At 44.8% G+C, this 20,914-nt stretch overlaps 2 protein-coding genes across 2 annotated transcripts; one reads left to right on the top strand and one right to left on the bottom strand.

Annotated features, from left to right (window-relative positions):
• Positions 1–8,173: 8,173 nt before the first annotated feature.
• Positions 8,174–10,845, top strand: LOC100841979 (laccase-19). Its single transcript, XM_003577246.4, has 2 exons — positions 8,174–8,397; positions 8,804–10,845. Exons 1-2 carry the CDS (start codon positions 8,293–8,295, stop codon positions 10,472–10,474), a joined length of 1,776 nt encoding a protein of 591 aa, XP_003577294.1. The 5' UTR covers positions 8,174–8,292; the 3' UTR covers positions 10,475–10,845.
• Positions 10,846–12,067: 1,222 nt separating this feature from the next.
• Positions 12,068–14,613, bottom strand: LOC100841676 (laccase-19). Its single transcript, XM_003577245.4, has 2 exons — positions 14,397–14,613; positions 12,068–14,069 (listed from the first exon to the last, which is right to left on the bottom strand). The coding sequence occupies exons 1-2, from the start codon at positions 14,499–14,501 to the stop codon at positions 12,399–12,401; spliced, it is 1,776 nt and encodes a 591-aa protein (XP_003577293.1). The 5' UTR covers positions 14,502–14,613; the 3' UTR covers positions 12,068–12,398.
• Between the last annotated feature and the right edge of the window lie 6,301 nt (positions 14,614–20,914).

Below are 20,914 nucleotides of genomic sequence, written 5' to 3'. Positions count from 1 at the left end.
GCAGGGACGGAAAAAATATTTAGTTACAGAGGAAATAAAGAAAGAGCATTTCAGATTTGAAGTGCGAAAGTGGGCACAAATATTAGCAACAATTTCACCATTTCATCCGGTAGAAACAAAAAAAAAGAATAAATATGCATGTTTGAACGTCTCAGTGCACAAAATTCAGCATTTATTTTCCCATTGCACGTTTCGTGTAGAGTACTGTCATGCTATAGAGATATACGGTTGAAACGCTAATACTCCCTCAGTCCAACGAAAGATGTTTCAAGTTTGTCAAAATTTAGATGTATCTAGACATAATTTAGTGTGTAGATGCATTCAAATTTTGTTAAAATTAGACATCTTTTGTTGGACGGAAGTAGTAGATTCAGTCAAAAATTCTCACGGTCCACTCGATCAAAACCGATACATGTACATGTAACCCCAGATATAACCTGTCCAAGCCAAGCTCACAACGCAACAACAGAAGAAAAATAAATTCCACGGCAACTTTTAGTATTAGCATCCATTTAATAGATTCAGTCAAATTAACTGGTGGTTTGCATCGATCATTGCTGAACAGTTAACACGTACACGGATCAAACCGGCTTTCAGTGCTATCACAAATTTTCAGGTTCACATGATGATCGTGACTGATCGAACGTGATGGGTTTAGCTCCCAGGCTGACACATGTAATTACTTTTCTGCTAGCTAGCTTGCCCCTTGCCCACGATGACACATGCATTATTATCACATGCCAATGTACAAGTTCAGCTCCCAGGAATGAGGCTTGCTGGTCACCCATTTTCTATTGAACCGCAAAACGACATGATGCATGTTGCTAAGATTGCGAAATGAGGCTTGGCGGGTAAGTTGCGCCGTCGAACGAGAACCGTACGAAGATTAACTAACAAATACTATATTGACCAGGCCAAATGTCAAATGACTAGATCATCAACAGATAACCGGCAGTATTAGCTAATTCATGATCCATTCTTACCTTAGACACAATCAACCTACACATCACCAATCTGATGCTGAAACTGCACTTGGCTAGATTCTACGGTATATATCCATTTGGACTTGTAGGCGAAGCACTAGCTAGCTAAACAAGTCAAATTTGCTGAAGTAACTAAATTCTCCAGCTGTACGTATGTATCGGGTGAATAAAATGCGTATTCCTGTCAACGTGAAACATCCTGTCCCGTACGGTATCCGATAGCAAACAAAACATCTTATCCGTACACTTGGAATTAATTAATGACCACATTGCTGGGTTGGTACATCGGTAGGTCAAAAAGTCTTTGATTTACCTTTCAAAAACAGAAGAAGTCTAGTCCTTGCTTATTATATTCATTTTCTATTGAAAGGAATCGATCAATTGTCCCTATTACATTACCAGAAATATTATTGTACCCTACGTAACCAAAGTTAAACCGAAGAAATGATTAATTCCGCCTATTTCTCGCTATGTCCATTATCATAGATGGCCAGGATATGATTTGATCTTACCAAAGAATTATTTCAGCCATTATGGGTGACGGTCTCCTCGACGACTTGAGTCTGCTTAGATTTGCTATTTTTTTCTTAATTTCGATGTAATAAATATTTTGTATGGTACTTTTGGCTGCATATGTTTCGGTGCAGAGCCTTACTCATCGATATAACTTGTGAGATCAATAAAAACTTTCATTAATCTTCTGAAAAAAAAGTATTCGACCTGTTACCAAAGTGCCTCCGTAATATATTTCCCCATGTCTAAAGTCCACCAGATCCCGTGTTAATTAACCCCGTGTGTGAAGTACATTTCCTCGGCGAAATAGTCATTTCGTGTAAACTCTAGCTAGTTTACCAAACTCAATTACATTTACATTTCTCCGATCGAGCGATCCACACTTGTCTTGTCGTTCTCATCAAGAGTAACTAAGCTAACCTCTCAAGGCAAAAAGGGCTAGCCAAAAGCCATCCTCCTATCCTAATTGGTGCAACCAAAAAAGTATACGTGCCAATGATGCTAATCTTCCTTTGACATGATCTTTCCATGAAGCAGCAGCAGCTAGCTAGCTAGCGAAACACCAACGGCGGGGCGGGCGGGTAGACCGAACCAGTATCATCGAAAGCGCCTGGACAGAGTACGTGTCTGAGTTGGCTTGCCACGTCAGCCTAGGAAGTGGGACCCATCTATCAGAATGGAGGGGATTCGGGTCCAATTTTAAATGAAGTCATTGGTGGGAAAATTTTCGTTAAATACAATCAAAGATATATAAAAAAAGGACTTGTCTTGGTCCAAATACACAAATCTGTAAGAGATATTTGTGGAAAGGAGGAGTAGCTAAAAATAATTAGCTTTGACTAAATCGGAGCAGTATACCTGATCTATCCACTATTTGTTCGTTTGACTAGTTAATACATGCTTTGTGCCGCCTCTCCGTTTGACAACTGCTGGCAAATATCCAATTGTATCACGTACTCACGGGAATCTCTGAAAAGTTTGTGAACCTTTTCCCTGTGCAATTTCTTCAAATGATGTACCCGAGTCGAAACGACGACTATTAAGAGTTTAAATTGTTCTCCGGCTCTTAATTAAGTCAAAGGCATCCACTGTTTGAAATTAGAGTGCCTGGAATTCTCATCGTCCACTACTCCACTTGACCGAACTATACAATTCTTAGAGACAAACTATACATGCATGAACCTTCCGGGGCATGTGCAAAATACAAAGGGAGAGTTAGTATGTGGCCGGAACGGCTTCGGCCTTCTTCTATATAAAAAATAGGCACAGTTTCCAGTGTGTTTTCCTACAAAAACACGTATTCGCTTTGGATCTGTTTGTATTAGTTCTCACAATAGGTCCGAAATCTGAAAAGGTTCTGCTCAGAAGAGGTACGTTTTGTCAGGGTGTGCGCCAACGAACAGTTCTCTGTTAAATACCCTAGATCTAATTTGCCAGAAAAGGTTATTTTCAGCAAAAAAAAACACTTCAAAATGCAACTAGAACTAACTAAAAGGCATAGCTAGCTATCGGAAGGCGGATGCTGCAGTGTACCCTGATCGACCGTGACTTGGTACTGGTGTCCTACTAAAACAGTAAAAATAAGCAAGTCGTTATAATACCTTCGGTCAGCACATATACAGCTTAATATGATCTACGGAAAAACATATTTTAATCTATAGCAACTAAGTCATGTCGGCATAACACATGTACATGGTTGAAGGAGAAAAAAAGGCAACGTATCCAGTGAAAATGGCTATTGGGTGCAAATCTTCAAATTTAGTCCGTCAGCCATCGGATCCAGAATAGACGGCACAGATGAAACGTGTGAACCAGCCGGTCACTTAAACTCGATTTTACAAATAACCCCCAACTAAAAACACCGATCAAGTTTTTCTCTCGACTTCGGTCTTCCATAAACGTTTCGTCTTCAACCTTCACTGCCATGGAGAATCCGGCCGGCCGCGCCAGCTGCCCCCTGCCCGCCGCCCATCCCGGACCACTTACGTCTGCTCTCCTGGACCACGGAGCGGTGTCCGCCCGTCCTCAACGGCCGCCACGCGTGTGTCCTAGCTCTCCGCGAGGCCTGCCATCCAGCGCACTCCGTCCGGCGGCCGTGAGACACCGGCCTCAGCTGGGTCCGAAAATGATGCACTGTCCTCCAGCGGCCATGATTCTCCCTCACGAGCACGTGTCACTGCTGCCACTCGTAAGCGGTGGCCTCTGCTGCTCCTCCGTCCCTTGCGCCCTGCGGCCCTGCCATGAACAAGACCGGAGAGAATACCCACTGAAACCACGTAGAGGTAAAACTACGATCAAGATCTAGTGACCTCAGCCTTCTTGTTCCGCTATAACCTACCAAAAGAGCCATCAGCATCACCTCGAATGCTTAAAAAAATGAATTCAACATGTTCTTAGAACAACTACAGTGACATAATTCAGGTAAAGTTCTTTTCAATATCAGAGAAGAAAAAAAAACTGAAAGATAGATGAACTGAAGACCATCTGTTTGAACTTTTCATTTGCATGATACACTGAATTCAGATTCATTGTCATGATGTAACAAAACTACTTTAACATCCACAATTTCAATATGTACAACAACAACACAGCAACAAAGAAGCATCAATTTGCCTGCACATCCACCATTCAAGAACAGCAAAGCAAAACATTCAGGTTCAGGTACAGAACATTTTGTCCCAAACAGCAGACTGCAGCTTCAGGTTGAGGTACCGGAACAGGTGGCCGTCGCCACGTAGCTTCACCCAGACCGTCGGGTGGCCGTCGCAACGTAGCTTCACCCAGACCGTCGGGTGGCCGTCGCATGAAGCAGTGCCGCGGCCAGCGGGTCTCTGTTGCGTTGGGGCACCGCCATGCCAGGTCGCCGTTGCGCGGGCCATCGTCGTGCCTGCCGGGCCTCCGTCCCGTGAGGGAAATTCCTGGTCGTTCGTGCATGGGGATCCGACGCCTTGCGAGTGCCAGGGCACATGCGCGAAGGTGGTTAAGGGTTGGTGGACGGCGGGGGTCGAGGGTAGGAAGACGGCGGTGGTCGAGGGCGGGCGTACGGCGGTGGTTCTGGCCGAGGAAACAGCGGTGTTCCAGGGCGGGCGGACGACGATGGTCCAGCGCAGGCGGGCGGACGACGGTGGTCCAGCGCAGGCGGGCGGCGCTGGTGGAGGACGGGTGGCGGATCTCCATCTGTGAAGGTCGAACTTGAGTTTGGAAGGAAAAACTTGATCGGTGTTTTTAGCAGGGGTTATTTGTAAAAGTGGGTTTAAGTGACCTGTTGGTTCCCACTTTTCATCCATGCCGTCTATTCTGGATCCGATGGCTGTTGGTCGAAATTTGCAGATTTGCACTCAGTAGCCATTTTCACTGGATACGTTCCCGAGAAAAAAACAGCGCGTGCTAGCTGTAATTTGACCCACAAAAGTGCAAAAAAAAAAAGTGTGTGACAGCGTACATGAACTTCAGTTCTCTGACTGGTTGAGCCCTTTTCAGTTTTTTGCCGGAATAAATATTTTGTTACATAATTGGTTTTGTTGTAATCCACAGAGAATGAGTTGTATATAAGTTTAATACGACAGGGCAATTTCTTTCAGGGTAAACATAGGGATTTTTTTCTAGAATACAAACATAGGGAAATAATTGTAGGTAATAGGTCGAGTAATTACCTGCAAGATAGGTGTAGGGAAATTGGTAATAAAATGAAATAAAAGCTGAAGTATCAGATAGTCAAAACTAATTAAAGGGAAAAACGTATATTGCTATATGACATTATATATGAACAAGGTAAAACTATCACAAATGAAAACAGGGACAAGATATGTAATAGTAAGGCTGTGCAGGGTTTGGTAGTGGGCGGATTATGATAATTATCTAACATTTTCAACTATATTTTTCCTATTTTCTCATTTATCTAACAATCTTTTATATGATTTCTTGTAGTTTTCTATATCAGATAATAAAATAAGTTCAGCAACAACACAAAAACTGAGCGTAATTCTTCTTAAAAAAAAGTAAAACACTAGTCCAGAAAATGGATTGTGAAAATATCTATGATATGTTTCCACAAAGGGTATTTGTAAACCGGCTAATAACTAATAAGTTGCGAATGAGAACCCCGTACGATTAATTAATAATGTATATAATAAGGTTTTTCCTATTAGTGGCAGGAAAAAAAACCAACACTGTGATGCGTGTTCCATGCATGTGTAGTAGGAACATGTGCCAAAAAAAAATCCACACGCGATCATCGTCCGCGTGCAAATCACTGTTCACAGTACGTAATCTTTTCGCATTTGCTTCTGAACCGGCGCCGCGTAACGTACGGAGCTGTAGCGTAGACCGTCGAAGACGTCGATTGTCCTTGTACTGTAGCGCAGAGCCGACGACGACCGACGACGACAACGATGACGGTTCTATACATACGTACACACGCATGCATACATAAGAAAATACATATAATAGTTAGTCCCCTTTAATTTTCCTATGCCCATTGATCAGCAGACGTACAGGTCAATTTTAGATACAGTACCTGCTAGCTAATTAATACGGATACGTCACCTGCAGGCTGACGATTGACTCCTGGTATCCCTGACGGGTACCTCCATAAATTTGCTAGTAGGAAAAACCTAACCTAGTTTACATCGATCTCTAAATGAGTCAAAATAACCTAGCTTACTATTTTATTCTGAGTAACCAAGTCATGTCGGGCCGGCACACCTGCATGCATATATAGCAGCCGTATACTATAATTTTGACCCAGAAAAAACAGAGTAATTATATGGTTTAATGAGCAAAATTCAGCATTTATTTTTCCCATTGCTCGGTTGCACGTTTCGTACGTACTTATGTCATAGTACTAGAGCTATAGGGTTGAATCTAGCTAGACCCAATAATTCTCATGGTCCACTCGATCGAACTCGATCAAAACCGGTTGTACGTGCCTAATCGAAGAGAGAGCCTCTCCAAGCCAAGGTCAAAACGCAACAGTAAAAAAATTCCACGGCAAACTTTAAGTAGTGGCATCCTGTTAATAGATTGAGTCAAATTAACTGGCGGTTTTGCGTCGATCTCTCTCCGATCATTGCATCAGCCGGGTTTCAGTGCTAACACAATTCACAAAAATTCAGTTTCACATGATGAGCATGAGTTATTGACAATAAAGGGTTTAGCTACTCCATCCGGCCAGAATTACTTGTCGTTGATTTGATACAATTTTATACTAAATCTAAGAGAAGTATTTCGGACCGAAGGGAGTATTTAATTACTTTTCAGCTAGCTATGCCCCTTCACCAAGCTGACACATGTATCGCATGCCAATGTACAAGTTCAGCTCCCAGGCTGGGCCTGGATATGCCAAGCTTGGCACGAGAGCCCAATCCATTTTTCTATTGAACCAAAAAACGACATGCATCATCGACTACAACCGCACAATGAACCTACTTGGCGGATAAATTGCGCCGTCGAACGAGCATGCACCAAGATTAACTGCATTAGACCATGAATTAGTATGCTAAATGTCAAATATCTAGATCATCTCAACCGGCCGGCAGCATATACTAATTCATGGTCTTAGAAACAGTCAACCTATATATTAGTAATACTTACCAATCTGCCTCAAAAAAATACATTACCAATCTGAACTGAAACAAGATTCGGCTAGAATCTACCGCACGGCATGCATGGTCACCTGTCAAGGAAAGGTTAAACTAAATAAACGCTGGTGCTATCCAATTTGACTTGTCAACAAAGCACCAGAGAGCAGCATAAGTCAAATTTGCTGAAGTAACTAGATTCTCCAATTATACGTACTTACGTATTCCGTTACGGAATACCTATTCATTCCTTTCAGCATAAAACATATCCTGTGCTGTACGGCATCCGATACCAAACAAAACATCTTGTGTGTGCACTTGGAATTAATTTATTAATTAATGATCGTCACACCCAAGACGAGTGCTGGGTTGGTAGAGGTAGGTGAAAAAGTCTTTGCTTTACCTTTCAAGACAGAAGAAGTCTACTTGCTTATATTCATTTTCTATTGAAAGGAACTGATCCTTTATCCTATTACATTACCAAAAGTATTATTGTACCGTCCTTTATGAATTAGATGTTATTAATCAGCTACTCGAGCTGTTAGCAAGATGCCGCACCAATATATTTAACACCCTCCTCAAGTCTAAACTCCACCAGATCACGCGTTAATTAACCCAATACATTTCCTCGACGAAAGAGTTGTTCCGTGTGAACTCTAGATAGTTTACCAAACTCGATTACATTGGCATTTCTCGGATTGAGCGATCTACACTTGTCGTTCTCATCGAGATTAATTAACTAAGCTAACCTCTCAAGGCAAAGAGGGTTAGCCAATAGCACTTTCCCTCTCAAGGCAAAAAGGGTTAACCAATCGCCATGCATCCTCCTTTCCTAATTCTTGCAACCAAAAAGTATACATGCCAATGATGCATGCTTATCTCCCTTTGCATTGATCTTTCCATGAAGCAGCAGCAGCAGCAGCTAGCTAGTAAAACCAGGTTGCGTGTGTGTGTTTTATTTGGGTACGAAAAGTAGTACGTATAGTACGTAGGGAGATCGATGGGGTCCGGTCAACCATTGCAGCCGACCGTTGGATCCGGACGCCTGCAGCTTGCCCCGTGGCCGGGGGTCCATAAATAGGCCACGAGGCAGGCTTAGCAAAACCATCCTTCCATTAAGTTAGAGAGCTAGCTACTGGTAGCAGCTAACCATTTGAGAGTGGTGGTGTACACCAACTAAGCACATCGATCGATCGATCTCACTGAGTTTGTAGAGCATGGAGAAGCTCTCCATGGCCACGGCCATCTTCTGCGCCGTGGCGGTCGCCGTTCTTGCGGCGGCGGTTGGCGGCGAGGCTGCCGTTGTAGAGCACACCTTCGTTGTAAGTATAACATACTATGCTTGACTATTTAGTTATGATGTGTTGTTGCCTAGCTTGTTGGTCACTTTAATTTCATGGTCAGTTTTGCTTTCTAGAGAAGCTGGCTATTTGGTCTTAGCTTTAGGACTTATCTGGATACATTTTGATCCGGCTCAATCCCTTTCGGTGGATCACAAATTAATCGGAGGTTGGATTGGATTGGATATAGTCCCTTTTTGACGAGGGCAATGAGCCTACTTGGGACGCATCCAAAAAGTTAGCTTAATTAATGATTTATCAAAGGAAAACCATGTATCAGTTATTGTCTACTGACCACATCGCGTAAAGCTTTCTGTATAGACTATACAAGTTTAAACTAACTAGGTGACTGAGCACTAATATTCAATATGCTGGCAATGGCATGCAGGTGCACGAGATGAACCAGACGCACCTGTGCAACACGACCAAGATCTACGTGGTCAACGGGCAGCTCCCTGGCCCCACGATCGACGTCACCGACGGCGACACGGTGGTGGTCCACGTGAAGAACCACCTCCCACACGGCCTCACCATCCACTGGCACGGTGTCCGCCAGATCATGAGCTGCTGGTCTGACGGGGCAGGCTTCGTCACCGAGTGCCCCATCCCTCCAGGCGGCGAGCACACGTACCGCTTCAACGTCACTGGCCAGGTCGGCACGCTCTGGTGGCACGCCCATGTCACTTGCCTCCGCGCTACCGTGGCTGGCGCGCTCGTGATCCGCCCTAAAGGCAACAAGTACCCGTTCCCGACTCCCGCCAAGGATGTCCCCATCATCATTGGCGAGTGGTGGGAGCTCGACCTAGTCGAGCTCGACCGTCGGATGCATGACGGAAACTTCGATGACAACCCGCTGTCTGCCACCATCAACGGTAAGCTGGGTGACCTCAGCAACTGCTCGGGTGTCCCCGAGGAGAGCTTCGTCCTAGACGTGGCCCGTGGTGAGACCTACCTGCTCCGGATCATCAACACTGCACTCTTTTCCGAGTACTACTTCAAGGTGGCAGGGCACACTCTGACGGTAGTCGGTGCCGACGGCAACTACCTAACCCCATACAAGACCGACATGGTCACCGTTGCTCCGGGGGAAGCCATTGACGTCCTCATGGTCGCCGATGCCAAGCCAGCACACTACCACATGGTGGCACTTGCCAACCAGCCACCGGAACCCGACCCTCAAATCCCAGGGTTCGTCTCTCGGGGCCTTGTCCGCTATGCCGGAGTTCCCAACAACAACAACGGCATGCCGGTGCCGACACCCCTCATGCCCAACCAGCACAACACCATGCCATCCTTCTACTTCCACAACAACCTCACCGGGCTTGCCCACCCGGACCGACATCGTGTCCCCATGCACGTCGACGAGCGCCTCTTCGTGACGCTCGGCCTCGGCTCCATCTGCAGGAACGGAAGCAAGACGTCATGCAAGCGCCGGAGAAGCAACGAAACAATCGTGGTGGCCACCATGAACAACGTCTCGTTCCACCACCCAACCAAGGCGTCCCTCTTGGAGAGCTACTACGATGGGAAGCCCAACAAGACCCTCTACACGGAGGACTTCCCGGACAACCCGCCGCACCCTTACAACTACACGGACAGGGCACTGATCCCCCCGGGCCCACTCGAAGAGGCCCTGGAGCCGACCTTCAAGTCGACCAAGCTCCGTCGATTCAAGTACAATGCCTCGATCGAGATCGTGTTCCAGAGCACGGCGCTACTGCAGAGCGACTCCAACCCGATGCACCTCCATGGGTACGACTTCTTCGTGCTGGCCCAAGGGATCGGCAACTTCAACCCGAGGACGGACCCCAAGAAGTTCAACTACCATAACCCGCAGCTGAGGAACACGGTGCAGGTGCCTAGGACAGGGTGGGCTGCCGTGAGATTCATCGCCGATAACCCTGGCGTCTGGTACCTCCACTGCCACTTTGAGTTCCACATCATCATGGGGATGGCAACGGCCTTCATCGTGGAGAACGGGCCTACCCCAGAGACAAGCCTGCCACCGCCGCCGCCAGAATTCAAGAGGTGTGGTGCCAATGGCCTCACTCGGCCATAGTTTAGTCCATGGAGCTTCTACCATGGATGAGGTATATATTAATATATATATACGGTCCTATATATTGGTACAGATGGACGGAATGGGTCTGGAAGTTTTATTATTCGCAGTAGCCGTACAAATAAGGTTCGATAAAGATGAGGGGAATTGTGTTGGTACTTAGTTCCTTCATTGCATTTGGTGACGGATGATTCTTACTGTAAAAGGTGTATTCTTATTTATTTATTTTTCGTTGTAATTTATCAAGATGTTAGTCTTCCCCTTCTTCGTGTGTGTGTGTGTGTGTGTGTGTGCGTGTCAAATTAACTGTAAGTTTGTCCATCGAATTTCGATTTACGAACAAATAAATAAACAGAGGAAATTACAGAGAAGTCATACATTTTCTTTCTTTTATTCTGAGAATTCAGAGGAAAAACTATTCATTAATTGAACAGAAACCAGATTTATTACTGTTTCTAAGTCACTTGAGAAATTGCTTCACAGTCAATCAAGTTGCGTGCAATTTTTCAATCATACGTACATATGCAGAAAAACAATCTTAGAATTAAAAACTAGCGAGTCTGTTGGAAATAATCTTGACCAGTTTTACACCATTTCATTCGTCTCGACGAGGTTTTCAAATCTAGATCTCATGTGGAGTTTGCCATATTGACAACGGCTAAATTATCAGATCCAGTTTGATTGTTATGTTGAGTAGTCTCTGTCTTTTATTTCTATGTACACAGTACACATAGGTTGACTTGCATGCATGCTACTCTCGATCTTTTCTTCATCCCAACTTACCAAGTTGTACGCAAAACGTGTACGTGAAGAACGGAGGCCTGCCGGTCAAGATGAATATCGATCATCTGAGCTAGCTAGCTACTCTCTTAATTTGGGTTAACTTCCGTAGCATGCATGCAAGTATGGTGGAAATTGAACATATATGAAGTACTTCCTTTGATGTTTTACGTTTGTCATAAGTCAAACTTCTTACAGTTTGATCAAATTTGTAGAAAATCCATTATTCTCTAAGTTAGTTTTATTAAATCTATCACCATGATGTATATTTTCACAATATTTTTGCAAAAAAAAGTATATTTTCGTAGTATACTTATTTGATACTGTAGTATTAGTATATTTTCTTATAAACTTGGTCAAACTTGACAAATTTGATTTAGAACAAAGTTAGTATTCCCTCCGATGCATAAAAAATGTCGTCCGATTAGTACAAAATATGTGACACTTTTTATTTATGAACAGAGTTAGTATGTACGTAGTTTGTCTCGATGACTTGTAACCGTGCACTGCGCCATTAACATCGATGGATAGATAGATGATCAATCAATGAAATCGGGTGATAGCTAGCTAGTGTTCTGAAATTAGTTTACTCTGTAAGTGCATTAATTGGGTGTGGCTATAAATTGCAAGGTTTGCCCTGCCATATCGGCACCAGTTCACATCGACCATGTCTTCTTCTCTTGCTACACATATATATCTTCCGTGCTCTCTAGCCTAGCGGTTGCAATGGCTTCAGATTGGCTGGTATCCAATACCGGATTACCGGTTCGCCTCAATTCTGAAGAATGAACACCAGCGACTGAAGAATAGTCATGACTTCTTGTAATTCGTCTGTTTATTTTTTTTCATAAATAGAATCTCGATGGAACAACTTACAGTTGATCTGACAGAATAAATTAAAATAGGAAGAGCTTGCTCTTTTGACACACACACATTACAATGAAAAATAAATAAAAAGAATACATCTTTTACAGTAAGAATCACCCAAATACGATGAAGGATCTATGTTCCTGCATCTTTATTTGGTCTTATTTTCTACACTATTATGAATAAAAATAATACAGACCCAGTTGCTTCCGTATGTATGTATACGAACGTATTCATATACCTTATCCAACTGGAAGAATGAAGTTCCATTGATCAACTATGGCCGAGTGAGGCCATTGGCACCGCACCTCTTGAATTCCGGCGGTGGCGGCGGCAGGCTGGTCTCGGGGGTGGGCCCATTCTCGACGATGAAAGCGGTGGCCATCCCCATGATGATGTGGAACTCAAAGTGACAATGAAGGTACCAGATGCCAGGGTTGTCGGCGATGAACCTGATGGCAGCCCACCCTGTCCTAGGCACCTGCACCGTGTTCCTCAGCTGTGGGTTATGGTAGTTGAACCTCTTGGGGTCCGTCCTGGGGTTGAAGTTTCCGATCCCTTGGGCCAGCACGAAGAAGTCGTACCCATGGAGGTGCATCGGGTTGGAGTCGCTCTGCAGCAGTGCCGTGCTCTGGAACACGATCTCAATCGAGGAGTTGTACTTGAACCGACGGAGTTTGGTCGCCTTGAAGGTCGGCTCCAGTGCCTCCTCGAGTGGGCCTGGCGGGATCAGTGCTCTGTCTGTGTAGTTGTAAGGGTGCGGCGGGTTGTCCGGGAAGTCCTCCGTGTAGAGCGTCTTGTTGGGCTTCCCATCGTAGTAGCTCTCCAGGAGGGATGCCTTGGTCAGATGGTGGAATGAGACGTTGTTCATGGTGGCCACCACGATTGTCTCGTTGCTTCTCCGGCGCTTGCACGATGTTTTGCTTCCGTTCCGGCATATGGAGCCGAGGCCAAGCGTGACGAAGAGACGCTCGTCGACGTGCATGGGGACACGGTGACGGTCCGGGTGGGCGAGCCCCGTGAGGTTGTTGTGGAAGTAGAAGGATGGCATTGTGTTGTGCTGGTTGGGCATGAGCGGTGTCGGCACCGGCATGCCGTTGTTGTTGCTGGGAACTCCGACATAGCGGACAAGGCCACGGGAGACGAACCCTGGGATTTGAGGGTCGGGTTCCGGTGGCTGGTTGGCAAGGGCCACCATGTGGTATTGTGCTGGTTTGGCATCGGCAACCATGAGGACGTCAATGGCTTCCCCTGGAGCGACGGTGACCATGTCGGTCTTATATGGGGTCAGGTAGTTGCCATCGGCACCAACCACCGTGAGCGCATGCCCGGCCACCTTGAAGTAGTACTCAGAGAAGAGTGCTGTGTTGATGATCCGGAGCAGGTAGGTCTTACCACGGACCACGTCTAGGACGAAACTCTCCTCCGGGACACCCGAGCAGTTGCTGAGGTCCCCCAGCTTACCATTGATGGTGGCGGATAGCGGGTTGTCGTCGAAGTTTCCGTCGTGCATCCGACGGTCGAGCTCGACGAGGTCGAGCTCCCACCACTCGCCGATGATGATGGGGACATCTTTTGCAGGGGTAGGGAACGGGTACTTGTTGCCTTTAGGGCGGATCACGAGCGCGCCAGCCACGGTAGCGCGGAGGCAAGTGACATGGGCGTGCCACCAGAGCGTGCCGACCTGGCCAGTGACGTTGAAGCGGTACGTGTGCTCGCCGCCTGGAGGGATGGGGCACTCGGTGACGAAGCCTGCCCCGTCAGACCAGCAGCTCATGATCTGGCGGACACCGTGCCAGTGGATGGTGAGGCCGTGTGGGAGGTGGTTCTTCACGTGGACCACCACCGTGTCGCCGTCGGTGACGTCGATCGTGGGGCCAGGGAGCTGCCCGTTGACCACGTAGATCTTGGTCGTGTTGCACAGGTGCGTCTGGTTCATCTCGTGCACCTGCATGCCATTTCCAGCATATTAAATATTGGTGATCATTCACCTAGCTAGCTTAAACTTGTATAGTGTGTAAAGAAAGCATGACCGGTGTGATCTAAAAAACACAAGCAAACTACTACAAGGTTAGTAGACAACTGATACAAGGTTTTCCTTTGACAGCGCCCAAAGCCAAAGAGATTCAGCCGGATCAAAATGTATGCAGGCAAAGTCCTAAAGCTAAGACCAAAGAGCCTTTTTCTCTAGAAAGCAAAACTGATCACCGTGAAATTGAAGTGATCAACAACAGAACACATGAAGACTAAATAATTAGGCACTTATTATACTCACAACGAAGGTGTGCTCTACGACGGCCGCCTTGCCGCCTACCGCCGCGGTAAGAACGGCTACAGCCACGGCGCAGAAGATGGCCGTGGCCATGGAGAGCTTCCCCATGCCCTACAAACTTAGTGAGATCGATGTGCTCAATTGGTGCGCACCACCACAGTTAGACTCTCAAATGGTTAGTTAGCTCTCTTAGACTTAATGGAAGGATGGTTTTGCTAAGCCTGGCTCGAGGCCTATTTATACACCCCCACCGTGGGCAAAGCAGGCGTCCGGATCCAACGGCCGTCTGCAATGGTTGACCAGACCACATCATCGAGCAACAGGAGACGTACGGACCGATCTGACTAGGTACGTACGTATATTACTTTTCCTGCTGCTGCTGCTGTTTCATGGAAAGATCATGTCAAAGAGAGATTAATTAGCATCATTGGTCCCTTCAAAAAAAAAATAGCATCATTAGTCCCTTCAAAAGAAAATAGCATCATTGGCACGTAATTGGTCGCACCAATTAGGCAAGGAGGATGGCTATTAGCTAACCTTTTTGCCTTGAGAGGGAAAGGAAGATGGCTACTGGCAAACCCTCTTTGCCTTGAGAGGTTAGTTTATTAGTTAATCTTGGTGAGAGTGACAAGTGGATCGCTTGTGGTAATGTAAATATAACTGATCTTGGTAAGCTATTTACACGAAACGACTCTTTCACCGATCAACGAAGCGTTTACTGAGTCAATTAACGCCGTCCATGAATGCTCAACGCGAAAGTAGATGGAATCATAGCAGTTTTTTTTTGAACAAACAGCAGCACTTTATTGAATTGTAACAGGGTTTGCATCAGAAACAAGTAACTGAACAATATCAGGAGGTGGATCATCATCCCAGATTCTTGGCGGGGCTGACTTTGATATAGCAGCAACAGTATGCGCCACCTGATTCGCCTCCCGATGGCAATGATCATACTCAATCCTAATGAACTCAGTAGAGAGGCCCAAGCAATCCTCGTACATAGCAGCGGCTAGGGTAGCCGACTGAGCCCCTTTCTTCATGCATGGTATCGATAACTTCCAGGTTGTACGCATTCACCACGAGCCTGTGACAACCGTAAGAAAGTGCCAGCTCCAATCCCAAGCGCAGGGCCATCGCCTCCGCGACATGAGCATCGGGGCAGGAAGGGATGCTCTCACCGGCTGCAGCAATGAAATGTCCTTTATCATCACGGATGACAGCTCCCATAGATCCAAATAAGGAATCCCAATCAAAGAAGGCATCCACGTTCAGTTTCACCAGACCCAGTGGTGGACAAATCCATCCCTGGCGTTTGATGGAATCATAGCAGTTTATTAAGACTTTGGTTATGAAAGGAAATAACAACAATTTTGGTAGTCTAGCTAACTAACGCGGGATGGGAATGTCAGAAGGTCAAATCTAGCCGTTCATGAACAACGGGCATCACGAGAATTAGACGGAATGATTAAGACTTTTATTAACATAATAGATACAAGGATATATTCCTTTCAATAGAAAATGAATATAAGCAAGGACTAGACTACTTCTGTTTTGAAACGTAAAGCAGAAAAGACTTCTTCACCTGCCTCTACCAACCCAGCAGTAGTCATTAATTAATTAGTTCCAAGTGTACAAATAAGATGTTTTTGTTTGGTAGCGCACGGAAACCGTACAGGACAGGATGTTTCTTGTTGGAATCAATACGTATTTTGTTCACCAGATACGTACAACTGAAGGATCTATAGTTACCTCAGCAACTTTGACTTGTGCTGCCAAGTAGTACTTCGGCTGTACAAGTCAAAATGGATAGCACTACTGTCTATTTTGACCTTTCCTTGAGACCTCGGGAGAGGTCAGAGCTGACCTTGCATGCAGTAGAATCTAGCCAAATGTTGTTTCAGTTCAGATGGGTAACACGTACTAGTATTGATTAATTAATACATAGGTTGGTTTTTTCTAGGGTAAGAACGGATCATGAATGTGCTAATACTGCCGATATTTGACATTAATTTAGCTAGCCTGGTCAATATTGGTACTCTATTTGTTACTCAATCTTGGTACGTTACTGTATGCTCGTTCGACGGCGCGTCTTAGCCGCCAAGCATTTCGCGGATCGATGACGTATTGTATTTTAAGATCTCGACCATGTACATATATATACTGACTCCATCGATAAATATAAGAATTTTTACTTTTGTCTTAAATCAACATCTTTAAAATTCACCAAGTTTATAGGAAAATGTACCGGCAGATACTACTCAAAATCAGTTTTTAAAAGTTCTATTAAACCCACTATGATATATAATTTTTAAGTATACTTATTTGATATGTACATGTACGTTAATTAGTAGTTTTTTTATAAAGTTGATCCAAATTTAATTTTTTGATTTAAAACAAAGGTAAGACTTCTATATTTAGAGACGAAACCACGGTTCCAATGATCGGAGAGATCGATGCCACAGTACAAGTTAATTTGACTGGATCTACTAACTGCTAAACATTACCGTGGAATTTTTACTGTAGCATTTTGATCGCGCTATCTCTTGGACAGGTTATATCTGGGGTTGGGTATAGCCGGCCGGCGGTTTTGATCTAGTTCCAATCCTAGACTCCACTCCAGCTATATATAACAACAATGGCGACGGCGCTGACCACAACTACAAATTCTTCTGTACCACGGCCACGCATGCAGCTGGGTTTCACTCATTGGCAGTATGGGAAAAACACGTTGCACGTGCCAGAACCTTTGGCAACATTAAATTTTTACATGTCGAAATCTTGCAATCGCTTTAATGTATATGGTGAATGACATGTATGACTGCGTGCATCGGTCTGAGGCTGGGATTATCCTCCTTTAAAAAAGTGATGAACGACACGTAGATTAATTGTGTGTTTGAGAATTTGAGATGGCTAAAGTGTTTTTGAGAGCATCTCCGACAGCATATCATATTTTGGATACTCAAAATCAATATGGGTAGGAGAGAAAAAAATTAGGTACTCAAAACTAGTCCTACTTTTGCAGCATCCCTAAATTTGGATACCCATATGCCTCAATTTCTGTCAGGCCCACCTGTCATTGACTAGGCCCTTCTTCTTCCCCTTGGCCCCTTTCTTCTCCCCTGCCCAATCCCAAATCCCAATCCACATCGGAGCAACCGAGCCGGGCACGAGCGTGGCAGCGTGGGGCGTCGGACGGCGCGAGCGTTGGGCCGCAACGGCGGGGGCTGGGCAGAGCTCGCGACGGCGTTGGACCTCGGGAAGGGAACCGGCAACGACGAGGGCTGGGCGGCGGCTGCTGCTGCGGAGGGGATGCACCGCGGGGCGGGCTGATGGCGGGGGTGCGAAGGGAGGAGCGGCGGCGGTTGCACGCCAGGCGCGCTACAGCGGGGCCCGCGCCTCCTTCTTCGAGAGCGCCCGCGCATGAACTCCGGCAAGGGAGTCGGGATGGACGACGGCAAGGGCAATAGGAGGTCGGGAATGGCTGGAATCGGCAGCGGGAGGTTGGGACAGGGCGGCGGTGCATGAACTCCGGCAAGGGAGGGCGGCGGCGGGGCATCGGAACGAAGAGGGAAGGCGGCGGCCGGCGCTGGTTCGAGGCGGATCGACGCGGAAATGGCAGTTACTGTGCGCGCCAAGAATATGGGTCGTTTGGGCCGGGAATACCCATATTTGGGTATTGGGAGTTAAAATATGGATAGCTACCTAAAAATATATGGGTATCCAATTTTTTTGGGTATGCTGATGGAGCTAGATTTGGGACAAAATATCCATATTGATAGTTTTTGAGTATTCTTTCAAATATGGATATGCTGTTGGAGATGCTCTGAGGTATTAAGCAGTAGCAATGTAACAAGTCAAAACAATGGATAAACCGGTCGATAGTCAAAGTGATTAATTGTTCTTTAACTATAGTTACTCTGATTTTTCGTGCTCAAAATTTGTAAATGATAGAGAGTACATGCACGCAGATGTGCCGGCCCGTTATGACTTGGTTGCTAAGAATTAAATAATGTGCCCACCATACGTAGGTCAAATTAAACCCGGCCTGTTGGGGCACCTACATAAAGACGCTACTACGTTTGACTTCCGAAACAAAATTAGCTTTGGTTTGGAGACTGCATTTTGCCAAGAAAATTAACCTGTAAACATTGTTGTATCTAAATTGACCCGTCTCTGCATTCTGAACAGCAGAAACCGGTAGCGGAACCATCACATCATGCATAAGGAATAAAGGAAGGCAAAATCTAACTGGCACTTAATTAGTCTTAGCTGTACGGACTTACTTTCGTATGTACGTGCGTGTGTAAAAACCTTCGTCGTACGTTATTATAATTAACGTGACAGTGATTTGGCAACTTGCATACCACTGCATAGGATGTTGATCAGCTTGCAACGGGGCATTTGACAGTGAAACGCTCCCTTGGATATTTTGGCAAAATGTTCCTACACATGCATGGAAGGTAACAAGGAGCATGGCTGTCTCCCAACTATGGACCCATTTAATTTTCCGCAACTAATTACTGCTACGTAACTCGCTTTTCCACGGACAAATACTGTATTACGGGTAGAGGTGCAAACAGGTGTTTTGAGAGTATCATCTGATCATACTTAGTTCTACCAAATCAATTAAATTTCAAAATCACGTCACTTTTGAAAAACTAGTTCATCTGTTTAAAGGGTGCCCACAGAGTCAACTTTTTTCACCTCTAATTACAGAGCTCTAGTTCATTTGTTTGATGTAGATGCCCTGGAATTGGAGGTCATATGTATGTGTATCTCTGGGGTCAGGTTAGGTAGCTAATAATTGTATACTTTGATCAAGATAGTATAGATACCATGAGAATTCCAGGCACTCTAGTTTTCAAACAGCAGATTCCTTTGACTTAATTAAAAGCCGGGGAACTATTTAAACCTAGTCGTTTCGATGTGTCACATCAATTGAAGAAATTGCACAGGGAAAAGGTTCACAAACTTTTCCATAGATTCCCGCATTTGACATGATACAACTAGACATTGCCAGTACCAACATGTTTTCCTCGATTACATTATGTAAGCACATCACGCGTATTATGCACTAAGGCAGCGTCTACGGAGGCGCTCAATTGGAGGCTTCGTATGTGGACGGATATGCCACGTACCACTTAAGGGCCGGTTCGTTCGGGTTTTTTCCTGGATCAAGGAGGATTGGAAGGAACTATGGGAGAAATGAACTAAACTCCCTCTCAATCTCTGCCGTCCCCATGGTTTTGTGGGGAAATGGTTGAATTAACAAACGGGGCTTAAAGGATAATCCGATTTAAATTCAAAAACAAACTTTTCTGATCTACGCGGTGATACTAATATTGGTAATGTAACCACTCATTTCTCAAAGCCAAGGAGAAAAAGAAGATGACACGATTTTAGTAACCTTTTTGCATCCCATAGGTAATTATTGACCGATCTGCAAATTCGGATCCATCTTTGACCTTTGTATGTCTAATATTTAGGTCAAATACGATGTTGGAAATTTTACAAATCATTCTGATCTACGGATTATAACAAAAAGGCAGGTTACGATATGAGAATGGAAATGTGAACAAAAGGTCCAACCATTGAGAAGGATCGAATTAGTCCATCTACGCGTACACGTATGTACTTTTCGAGGTCAAATTACAGCTAGCTGGCGTTGGGTTGAATTTTTCCTTCACCATGTATGTATATGTTCCCAACATGACTTGTTTTGATCCGTATGTATTAAATTATATTTTCACCGTGAAGGTCATATTAAACTGCCGAGCTAAGCTAGGTCTTAACTCCTTGAGCTAGGCAGCAAACTGGCTAATACGGAGTTAAGAAAAACTAAAGCCACGGTTGATCAAGGTACAGCGTCCGGCGGCCGGCCGTCCGAGGCTTCAAAAGGAAAATACCGTGTCTTCTATCATCGAAAGGGTACCAAAATAGCAATAGAGCCATTTTAAAAAACATAGCAAGATAGTCGAGTATGAATATTCAGAGAGAAAAAAAAAAATGCATGCATTGTATATGAGTATATATATTTTAAAAAACCAAGTACTCTCTCAAATTCATAATAAGTATCGCTGATTTAATACAAAGTTGAAGTTCTACTTAAATCAACGACACTTATTATGGATCGGAGGAAGAAGTATATTTTATTTAAAAAACCAAGATGTATATTCAGTGAGAAAACTGGAAGATTTCCGTACATTTCTTGATCAGACAGTGAAATCAAGGAAATTTCACAGAAGCATATTTAAGCATGCAAATTAGGCCTGGGCTGCACGCTGTCTATATTATTTTAGACATGTAGGAGCCAGGCTTCCGATTTCAACACCAATGAAATCAGAGCAACAAGATTTAAAGTTGAAGAGATTCTGAATCCACGGCGTCTATATCACTATATTTATCGATGTTGACGTATATATAGCTCCTTTTCCGCAAAAAGATACTACAGCCCTATTGCGCCCAAAGGTGATTTAAATTATTATTTTTTGAGCTGTAAGAGTGATTTAATTTGATCGATG

This window comes from Brachypodium distachyon, chromosome 4, assembly GCF_000005505.3.
Source record: "Brachypodium distachyon strain Bd21 chromosome 4, Brachypodium_distachyon_v3.0, whole genome shotgun sequence".
Classification (NCBI taxonomy): Eukaryota; Viridiplantae; Streptophyta; class Magnoliopsida; order Poales; family Poaceae; genus Brachypodium; species Brachypodium distachyon.
This window is presented reverse-complemented; position numbering and strand designations above follow the sequence as displayed.

What these genes read in the sequence shown, in the direction of transcription:
- LOC100841676 (XM_003577245.4), bottom strand. Translation starts at nt 14,501, where the DNA reads ATGGGGAAGCTCTCCATGGCCACGGCCATCTTCTGCGCCGTGGCTGTA. An exon ending in TCGTAGAGCACACCTTCGTT is followed by an intron (nt 14,070 to 14,396) that starts GTGAGTATAATA and finishes AATGGCATGCAG; the next exon opens with GTGCACGAGATGAACCAGAC.
- LOC100841979 (XM_003577246.4), top strand. Translation starts at nt 8,293, where the DNA reads ATGGAGAAGCTCTCCATGGCCACGGCCATCTTCTGCGCCGTGGCGGTC. An exon ending in TTGTAGAGCACACCTTCGTT is followed by an intron (nt 8,398 to 8,803) that starts GTAAGTATAACA and finishes AATGGCATGCAG; the next exon opens with GTGCACGAGATGAACCAGAC.